This window comes from Scleropages formosus, chromosome 20, assembly GCF_900964775.1.
Source record: "Scleropages formosus chromosome 20, fSclFor1.1, whole genome shotgun sequence".
Lineage (NCBI taxonomy): Eukaryota > Metazoa > Chordata > Actinopteri > Osteoglossiformes > Osteoglossidae > Scleropages > Scleropages formosus.
Genome location: NC_041825.1, coordinates 4,976,325 through 4,987,284, shown reverse-complemented (window position 1 = coordinate 4,987,284; position 10,960 = coordinate 4,976,325). Strand labels below are relative to the sequence as shown.

The 10,960-nt window shown below is 42.7% G+C and overlaps 1 protein-coding gene across 1 annotated transcript; it reads left to right on the top strand.

Annotated features, from left to right (window-relative positions):
• The first annotated feature begins 1,792 nt into the window (after positions 1-1,792).
• Positions 1,793-10,498, top strand: atp6v0cb (ATPase H+ transporting V0 subunit cb). The gene is made up of 3 exons (XM_018734968.2): positions 1,793-2,092; positions 8,707-8,890; positions 9,560-10,498. The coding sequence occupies exons 1-3, from the start codon at positions 2,020-2,022 to the stop codon at positions 9,762-9,764; spliced, it is 462 nt and encodes a 153-aa protein (XP_018590484.1). The 5' UTR covers positions 1,793-2,019; the 3' UTR covers positions 9,765-10,498.
• Positions 10,499-10,960: the final 462 nt, after the last annotated feature.

Genomic DNA, 10,960 nt, shown 5'->3' with positions numbered 1-10,960 from the left:
CTGGTCAAAACAGTGGACTGAATGCCATCAACATCTCCCAGGACAGCTGGTACTGTAATGGTTAGACCGCCTGCCTTTTGCCGCAAAGGTTGCAGGTTTGAATCCCAGCTATAATACCCTTGAACAAGGTACTTAGGCTATATTGCTCCATTAAATTTACCCTGTTGTATAAATGGGCAAAAGCTGTAAGTAGCTTAACATTGTAAGTTGCTTTGGAGAAAAATGTCACCTAAAAGAATGAATGTAAAGTGATATGTTCTGCTCAGCTGGCATTTAAATGAGTAAAAATTAAGGGAATTGTGAAAATAGCACTCCAGAAACAGGGTATTGAGATCATTTTGACTATAAAGGAGAAATAACAGAGCTCACGGTAAGGTTAACATAAGATTGAACCAGTGACTTAATAACTAGTCACGTATTGCGGCCTAAGATATTACAAACAGCACTAGGTTATTAGGGGCTATATCAGGGTGGCACGGTGGCACGGTGAGTAGCGCTACTGTCTCACACAGCCTGGCTGGTGTGAGAGAAGGTGGGTTTGATTCCTGCTCCGTCTGTGTGGAGTTTGCATGTTCTCAAGTCTCTGTGCCTTTCCTCTAGGTGCTCTGGTTTCTTCCCACCCTCCAAAGACATGCTGTTCAGGTTCAGCTGCAGTGTGTGTGAGAGAGCGTGTTCCACTGATGTATGGATGAGTGACCCAGTGTAAGTCACCATGGTAAATAAGGTGTGTGGGCTAGTATCACTACATAGCATCCATTGTAAGTTGCTTTTGGAGAAAAGCAGCTGCTAAGTGAATAAATGTAATTATTATGCTTGTGGGTAGTTACAGTTTTAAACTGGTAATATATCAATCTATCCCAGAGCTCAAATCAAATGATTGGTTTTCTTAAAATTTGGCCAATTAGAAATCCTGATAAATAGGGTTAGGTAATGGGCAGCACTCCAGAACACAGTAAAACAACAGTAAACAGGGTTGCCGCAGTAAACCCAATACATTTAATTAACATAATGTACATTTCCGACAAAAAAAAACGCCTTCACGAGGCACATTGACACTTTTAATAAAGACTTAGCCCACATAACTTAAGCTTCAAAGAGCACTTCGGCACCCAGAGAAAGGCGGCACTTCCCCTCAGCGACGGGGTGTCACGAGACCCGTCACGAGCCGAGGAGCGCGCAGAGTTTCAATTCAACCCGTAAAGCGGAACTCCCCAACCCCCCCCGTTGTACATTAACCTCTTATTACAGATTTCGTGGATAAACTGCTTGCAGGTATGTTTTCAAGAATAAAAAAGCTGGATTTTTGTATGTGTACCAAATTAAAATGTCACTGCTAGATCTATACACCTAAATGGAATCTGCATTCTGAACTGACTGTAAATTCCTTTAGACTGTTGCCAGTGCTCTTAGTAGTTCACGTGAAAAAGACATTTATTTGTTAGCTTCCTGCTATGTGGCCCTCAGAGGCAAAACATGCTTAAACATGACGAATAAGAACATTTTAGCACTTCTCTGAGGCTCCGCAGAGGGGCACACCACTGGAACACCGAAAAGGGGGCGCAACCTAAACACGCAAAGTAGCATGCACAACATACTAAAATCGTAGGGGTGTTGCAAAATCTGTCAGTAAAATGAACACTCTAGATAACATTCTCTAATTTTGAGAGTTCGCATTGGGAACGAAACGATAAAAAGTAAAGATGCGGACTATATGCGTCGACGTGCACCCCTGCTGTCCGTGGCATGGTAGAGGCCACGCGGTCGGTCATGTGACATTTTCCGCTTCGCCATTTTGTGCTTCCTAGGGCCGGTATTTATCACAGTAAGGACTTCGTGACTCGTTCACTTCGGCACAGCTGGCTGAGCTGTCGCTCACTCGTTTAGTTAGCCAGTACTCTTAGCTAGTGACTTCCTTGTAATTTGTGCTTTGAGGCTCCAGTAGCTTTGTGATTGAAGGCACGCTGTTTCGGGCTGTTTTTTTAAAAGCCTTTTTTTCCCCCCTTGCGTGTGTGAGGCAGGATGTCGTCCGAGAACCCCGCGTACTCTCCCTTCTTCGCCGTGATGGGCGCCTCTGCGGCCATGGTTTTCAGCGGTATGAAGTCATTTTTAATTTCTCTCTCTGTTTCTGATATACGTGGGGTTGTTTTTCGCTGTAATTGTATCTGATTTTCTGCTATAGGTGAGAATTGGTGACGTGTTGAGTGCGCCTAAGCCTGGTGGTAGCGGTAGCCTGCCGGGGGGTCGGTCGTTAGTCACCCGACCCGGCGTTGAAATGGCGAGTGAGGGTGACGGCGACGGCCGGGTGGATTGACAGACGGGTTTCGTTCCTACGTGTATATTTCCTCGCTGGCGTTAATCTAAATACGCCCATTATTATAAGTTATAACAATGCCACGCGCGTATCGCCGTCGAGGCTGAAATGAGCCGCAGCGTTCGCTGATTGTGTCATCTGGGGAGGGGTGTCTCGCGACCGCCTGCCCGCGCCGCGAGGCCGAGGGTCTCGCGAGCGGGACTCGAGTCGATGCGAGGCGGTCGCTCTCATTTCCATGGAAACGATGTTGGTTTCGGCGATCCAGTCAAGGCCACGAAGCGGACATGTTGGACGTCGCTGCATCCGTCTGACGCCCTCCTGCCCCGATCGCTCATTCTGACGCAGCCTGCTGCGACCACCATCGCGGCCCACCCGACGTCCCCCGGACCCCCCCAACGGCAGAACCGCGCATCTTTGATTAAACACGAATTACCTGCGTGGAAAATAATATAACGTACGGTGATATATGGCCACTGGTGAAGTCATGATGATGAAGGGTGTCGTCGTCTTTCAGTGACACGTTCAGATGTGGAGACCTGCAGTATTTTCATCGCATCTCAATATAATTCTAATCGATGTGGTGTCCTTAAGAAAAAAATGTTAACACTAACAAATTGGTATAGTTTTGTTTTTGCCCGGTTATTTATTCTCTGTATTTAGAATGCTTCTGGGATTTTTGTTACGGTCTGAACATTGTATTTTTGAATACAGGTACTTCTGTGTGGAGTATGTCAGTTTTTAAAAAAAAAAAAAAAAAAAAAAAGTCTATATCAGTGTTAACTTAAATGCATTCTTGGTTAATATGGCTACCTGCTTTAGTTTAACAAGATCCTAGTCCTAATTTTGTATAATTAAGGTGAACATCTTCTTGGTATAATCATTGAGCACTGATATGTGTGTGTGTTTAAAGTGTACATGCTTGATAAACTAAAGAGCAGTCTCATATTAAGCCATGTAAAAGGTGTCTTAATATCAGGCCTCCCAAGAACTGGAAGTGTGTTGACAGTTGCCCGTAAGGTACTTCTTACCAGGTGGGTTGGGGGGTAGATCCTCTTCCTCTGCCCCTCAGTTTCTCTCAGATCTTTGTGTTGGGGCTGTTTATTGTTCTCCATCTGTAACAGTTCCTTTGGCTCTCGTTGCCTTTCACACCTTCTTCCATCTCAAATGTTATCTGAGTGGGTTGGTTATGTACTTATTCTCTAAGTATTTCTTTGGTCCAAAATATACAAATGTATTCAGTTGGTCTAACCTGTAATTTCCCAAAAAATAAAAATGAAGTCTAGTAAGCATTAGCCAAAGTGTTGGATGGTGAAAGCCTGGAACACCTTATTTAAACACCATTGTGACTCGTGGCCCTGAAAACCTTTAACGAATTTAGCGGGTTTAAATTTTGAAATATTGACAGCCAGAATTTTGCGGTTTTCACAATATGCCTTTTTTTTTCTTCCCCCCCCCCCCTCAGTAAATTTTAATTCCAGAAACTTGAGTAGTCATACCTGTTTGTGTTGTGAAAGTCTCATTTTGCTGTCTTTGCAGTTCAGGTGTTGCAAGAAAAGACAAATTCACAAATTATCGTCCCAGTTCTGGATAGGCCTGGTGGTAAAATCTGAGTTAGTTTTTGTATGTTCTATTGGATTGTTTATATCTTTGCACTCAGGTGTTAGGTTTGCTATGCATTTATTCTTTTTCAGATGTGTTGAATCACAAGAAATGGGCTTTACAAGGTTAATTCACATTCTAGGCTGTGCATTGCAGTTGTACTTCTTAGGAGGGAGGTAATTTAGTTTATATGAGGTTTTTTAACATCCCTGGTTGTATAAATGCCGTGACTAACACTGCTGGCTTAGCTGAGGTAGAAAAGAGGAATATACCAACGTGACAACCCAAATGACTGATAGTCCTTTGCCAAATACTGACACTCATGGGCCTCGTGTGATCTGGCCTTCTGGGGGAGCTAGTGGGATTTTGGAACACTAAGCAGTGTGTGTCAATTTTTATTATCCTGGGCTGCAGTAAAAGATGATCAGCTGTATCTGATTAAAGTCTACGGTCCTTATGCGTTACCTATAATCTAGAATGTAGTAATTTGTGCAATGCTTCCTGCTGTGCCTGACTACTGCATAAAGTGGTACTAGTGGTATCTGATGTCATGTGATAAGGCTTTTCTGCACTTCACTGAAAATGTTGTTGTCTGAGCTATGAGTTTATGGCTTGTTCCTGTAAGATGAATTTGCTGAACCATCGTTTCCAACCTTGGAGTACTTGGAAAATCATTCAGCAGTGGAAGGAAGGGGACACTTTGTGCTTTCGTGGCCAGACAAGGAGGTCAGTCCTCAGAGGTGCATTGGTCTCATCGCCGCCCCCTCGGCTGCTTTGCGTTTGCATGGCTCCTCGCACCGAGTCCCGCACAGCTAGGTGCTCGCCAGGCCTCTCAGAACCCTCCATCAGCTAGAGCTCAACACCATCTGCTGTCGTCTCAATTTGCCGCTCGAGTCCATGATGGGAACGCACACGGCACTCAAGGAAACATCGTCTGTGTAGCATTGGGAAGCGCACGGATTTCATCTTTCTGCTGCAGTTTTCTCACGTAATCCATGGTGTGCTGACCTAGTGTTCTCTCTGGTAACACTCCTTCTACGTGGTTTTGTGAAGGCCTTTTTGCTAGCACACATGTAGTAACAGCCACTAACAGGTTGTTTAGTGTTTAAGGGTGAAGTATGGAAGCTATTCATAAATACACATTAGTAATGGTGTAAATGGGAGGTTGAGGCCTTTTAAAGGGGAAAAACTAATAAATGTGTCAATATACTCATCGGTGGTCAATTTTAATGTGGAAGATGTGGCTTCCTTCCACTCCTTGTGCATTAGTTAAATGTTCAGTTAAACAAGTTTTAAAAAAAAAAAAAAAAAAAAATTTAACTGTGTGGCACTTCTTTTGGTCATGCTTCCTCTATGTAGTCTTGGGGAAGGAATAAATAATGGAATTCAGTTTGTTTGAGGATACTGGTATGTTTCCTTCTTCAAAGCACATCTGTACATTTGGAGAAGTGCCTTTCTAAAGGACAAACCATATATATGAATGTATAAAGTGCCTTGTATAATTGCACCCAGGAAACACCTAGCAACCTTTGTCCTTTAAGGTCTGTCATCTGATCACTGCTTCACCCAGTTGCTTAACTCAAGCAAAACATGATACTAAGTCTCCGTTCCAGTGATGGTGGTTTTCTTTTCGCAGTATGAATTGTGAAATGGTACACAATCACTGAATTGTGGTCCATGCAGGCACGTTCTAGACAGTGTCATTTTTAATGAATAGATTTCCAGTGGCTCACAGCCACAGAATGAGCCTGATGGGGGCATGTTGCCTTACCTTTTTAAAATTTAAGGGATTGGTGGTTGAAATGGCAAAACAAAATGTTTAAATTGAGGAATGATGTGGCTAGCGGGCTATAGATGAGATGCAAGTGTAGGTATCATTCACCGCTCTGAATAGGCACCTAAAGCAACTAGGTTGGAATCTGTGCTCAGTTTGTCCAAGGCCAGCACTTTTCAGAGTACCATGAAAAATTCCTAACTGGGTTCAACCACAAGGTTTTGCCTGATTTTATTAAAAAAAAAAAAATCTTTTGTCCTGGGAAGTGGTTGAAGTGGGCAGTGCAGGGAATGTAGAAAGGAGGATGATCGTGCAACACATGCAGTTTGGACACCTGTCACCTCTGCAGAACATCTGATTTGAAGAACACTTCAAAATTTTGAATGTTTCTGTCTTTGGGCAGATTTTGATGCCATTCACTTCTTGGAGTAAAATAAATATTTTGCTTTAGGTTGGGAGGAAGGGCTAAATCTTGTATAGCTCAAGGAAGACAAGAGTTAACTAGGTTACTGCTCCCAAGGTTGGTGGACCTTTTGGTACCACTCTACAGTTCCACATTTTACAATTCCACATGGTTTCAAAACTTCAGCCCTGTCTGAAGATGTCAGATTTGAAAATTTACAGTTTCAGGGGATTGAAACACTTTGTTCTAAGCACTTTTTGCCACTGCTTGGATGGCTGCTACAAAGCTTAGACCTGGTAGGGAGGGAAACTGTGTTTCTAGGAAACCATGGTGACTGCTGTTCTGCTTTTTTTTTTTAAATACCATTTTTCTAGATTACTGATGGTGATATTAGGTGTCTAATTGGACACAAGCATAAACTAGCATTTGAACTTGTCAGAGGCTTCTTAGGAGCATATGTAGCTCATTACAAAAGTTTTTCCATAGAGCCATGTATACATGTCCAGAAGACATCTTGTGACTTGTAATATATGTGGATTATTTTTAAAGCACAAAGTCATGCCTAATAACTGTTTATTATGAAACAAAGCAAAAGCTGTAGTTTGTGCAGTGTAATAGACCATTTGAAAGCATTCAAAGATTTTACACAATCTTTCAGAAGTAAGTCTAGGGTTAAATTATCTAATTTCAGTATCGAGGGATTTCTCAGCTTTAAAGTGAAAGTCGGAAATGTGTGATGACAGATTTTATGTGGATATAGTGCTTGTCTCTGAGTGAAACGAACCTTTAGCAGACTGGCAAATATCAAAATGGCCTTTTCCAGTGTGGTCTGGTGTACAATGTATGTATTTACATTCTGCAGTCATGTGATCTTCCAAAGAACATCAGTTAAGCAATTAATAGGCTCATTAAAATATAACTGCACACAATTGTGTGTAGTTACTGAATGGGAAAAATGTGGAATAACACATTACTTAATTCTCAGAGATGAACACTTTCTATGAAGGGGGCAGTGTAAATTAATTCAAGTGTGAATGAACAAGGGAAGTATTTCTGTACAATTGTTTGCATTTGTTTTTCAGGTTAATATAGAAATGTTTGCTGAGAATTCAAATTTTTTTCGTAGGTTCCTACAGCAAGGCTCAGACATTATCGATGTCAGTTATGCCAGTCATGATTCAAATGGCACTAAAGAGATTTTCTTTAATACACCTATGAAATGCACTGAATAAATTACTGGTCTGAAACATAACTACATACTTCCTTCTTGTTGTAACCTGTCTTTGTCAATTTTTAACCTACTTTGAACTTCTCTGTATGAAGAAACACACCTGAGGTTTGGGGGACATGTACAGCCTATGTAATGAAGTCTTTTCTTCCTATGTCCTGCTTTTTGCAGCTGTGTGTGTGTGTGTTTCACCACATTGCACTTCAGGCATCAGTTTTCACAGCTTATGCTTGTCAAATCTCTCTGGATGTGTGTAGCATACAGCACCTGTCTTTGCAGACTGTAGCGTGTTAAGGGGTGGAATGTAAGGGTGCCTGTCCAGTGTGGAGTGTCTCTCAGCCCAGTGTCAGAACTCTACGGCCGCATCGTGGAGGGGTGCAGGCTGACAACACACCACTGGGCACTTTGTCCCAGAGCTGCATTGTCCTCTACCCTCTGCAGCATGGGCTGCAATGCTGTTAAAAGGATGTGCTGTCAGTGACCTACAAAAGCTGAGCGGTACAGGGAGTCTAATGGCAAACCTGTAGTACCTGTTATGTGGAATTAACCACTGCAGGAATGAACCTGAAAGGGCACAAGCTCATTTCGTCACCTCTCCGGATCTGCGCAAGGCAGCTAGTGGCGTGTCGTCTTTAGCGTGGCAGCAGCAACTGCCGTTGCGCAGTTCCCTTCGAGAGCCCAACTCGCAAACAAAGAAGTCTGTCTTGGACTCAGGACAGTTCTCATGAGTCAGACACTTGAATTCCAGTGACATGGAGCTGGTAACTGGCAGGGGGGTGAAGAGGGGGTCTACCTGTGTAATTAAATGCTGCAGGGAGTAGTCCCTCACCCTTTTTAAGTGAAGCCAAGTTTAGAAGGAGGTTTTGTAAAACTAATGAAAGTGGAAGTGATGCCTCTAAAATTTAAGGGGTTGGAGTGCTGGTGTCCTCTTCTCGCTGTCAGTGTGACAAAGGGATTCTCTCACTGCTGGAAACAAGACTTGACTCTTGCCGAGTTAGAGTAGCAGCAGTGACTGATGCAGGGCAGCTAGTGACTGCAGGTCTTAGGCTGCTTGGTGAGAAACGAAGGGATGCTTGAAATGCTGGACATTAAGGTGTTGGAAACTGGAGGTACCACAAACTGAGCAGGATATTCCTTTTCCCCACCAATCTGGCACTATAGTGGAGAGGTTTGCGAGTCTTTAGAGGCCACTCTCAATTTGCAGTTTTGGACTTACAAATAAGGAAATTCTCTGAAATAAAATGGGACCCCACTCCCTTGGCCACAACCCCCCCCCAGCTCTTCTCAGTTCCTGTATGATGATGATGACTGATATGCAGTATATGGCAACTGTGCAGCATATCCTTGTGATTGTGAATCCATATGCTGATATCTTTTTCTTCCTGTTTCAGCCTTGGGAGCAGCATATGGCACGGCCAAGAGTGGCACCGGCATCGCTGCCATGTCTGTCATGAGGCCAGAGCTGATCATGAAGTCCATCATCCCTGTGGTTATGGCGGGTATTATAGCCATCTACGGCCTGGTGGTAGCAGTGCTGATTGCCAATAACATTTCAGAGCAGGTCACCCTTTACAAGTGAGTCGATCTCTCGTAAATGGCGTCTGTAGTGATTTCACTGACTTAGCCCTAAGCTACCAGCCTTCAGCAGAGATGTTCTCTCCCCCCCTCCCCATATCTTTCATATTGCTTTTTCTCTGTAGCCTCTACAACACCAGTGGTTCTCATTACTGTAAGAAGCACTCATTGAAAGTCTTTAGGGAGTTTAAATGATTGTTTTGGAAAATTAGCAAAAATTTTTTGCAGAAAAAATTGACATGAGCAAAAAATGCAAAAGATCTCATTACTGTAAGATTTTCTCATCTGGGTTTAAAGATCATGAGACTGACCCCCCCCTTTTTTTTTTTTTTTTTTTTTTTTTTTTTTAAAAGGTGCACTGCAGAATTTATACTGACTTGTTCAAGACTGTGTTTTTCCATTTTCTGTATGTTCCTTCCTCAGCTGGTGCTTTTCTACAGAGTGACTTGTAATTACTTTCAGTGATTTGCCCATTGGTACAGCTGGGTATTCTTACTGCATCACTTCAGTGTTGCTGCCTTGATCAGGGGGACTGCAGGCAAAGGGTCTCAAGCCTGGGTCCTTTAAGTGCAAGGCACTGGGCTCTTCCCCATTCTGAATGCATGCTTTTAGCAGTGGTGGTAGCCATTTCATAAAATGACTCTAATGGTCCCCCTATCCATTCCACAGGAGCTTCCTGCATCTCGGTGCTGGCCTGAGTGTGGGCCTTAGTGGCCTGGCTGCAGGCTTTGCCATTGGCATCGTGGGAGATGCCGGCGTGAGGGGCACAGCGCAGCAGCCCAGGCTATTCGTGGGCATGATCCTCATCCTGATCTTTGCTGAAGTCTTGGGGCTGTATGGTCTCATTGTGGCCCTCATCCTCTCCACAAAATAAGTGGAGAGCATCCAGTGCAGTGCTGCTGAGCAGGGGGAGGGAACAAAAAAGGAAAAGTGATAATACAATAGCTCCATAACTATGATCTTATCTCCACAATGTGTACAGTTGTCTCAGTTTGGTAGTCAACCTCTTGTAAATGTGTACCCTAGTGATTTGTCTGTGTGTATTTAGAAATGCATCTTTTCCTTACATTTGTTTTTCAGGTTGGCCTCAGTCATTTGTTTTCCTCTTGTATTAAAGAACTGACTATGACTGGCCTTTGCTCTTTTTTTTGGTTGTCATTTTCTTGGGACAGTTACAATTTCCACATTGATGTTGAGGATCTATATCTGTAAAAAAAATATATATATAAATGGAATAGTTTTGTTTTTGTTTCCACAGATTTTATTTATAAAGTTTGAAATGTTGATAAAACTGTTTGAAATGGAGCAAATTCTTTATTGGATTCCCCATCATATATGTATATTATAAATATATCTATGTATAGGTAGATTTATTGCACTGTGGCTAGTTGTGATTGGAATTCCTTTGGATGTAACTGGTTAAGAGACTGCCTTTGGTGTCCAGACTTTGGAGCGGGACTTGTATGTTTTAAATATAATGCTGACGTTATTGAAACACTTGTAACGTGTTTTCCTGTAGTACAGTTGTCTGATTGCAGTAAGTATGTGCCCAGCGTGGGTTTCACACATCTTATTTCCAAATAAACTTCCTCAACGTATTCACACTTATGATTTATTGTGACTCGCATTCGAACGGTGATTAAAGGGAATCTACATCAAATTGCATTAATACGTCTCCCAGTTTCATTCTGTAGGTTTGATCATGTCAGAAGCCGTTCAGCAGTAGACCTATTGCATTACTCTTTACCAGTTGTCATTTTGTGCCTTCAAACAGATTGGTGCTTAGATGACTCTTACCCAGAATGTTGCCAGTTCAAGGCTTAGGAGGGTCAATGTTGTGGGTGCATAATCTAAATTTCTTGACAAACATTCCAGTGGAGATGTGAAATGTCTAAACTGGCACCTCTAGTTGACCACATAGTCCTTGGAGGATTTATGCAACTTCCAAATTCAGTACCCATGAGTACAGTAGAAAGAACCTTGCTCACATGGCAGGAGCAAAGGCATGTGATCATTAGACTTAGCAGTGCTGGCAGCTAGCTCCTTCCTTTCTTCATATTGAACAAAACT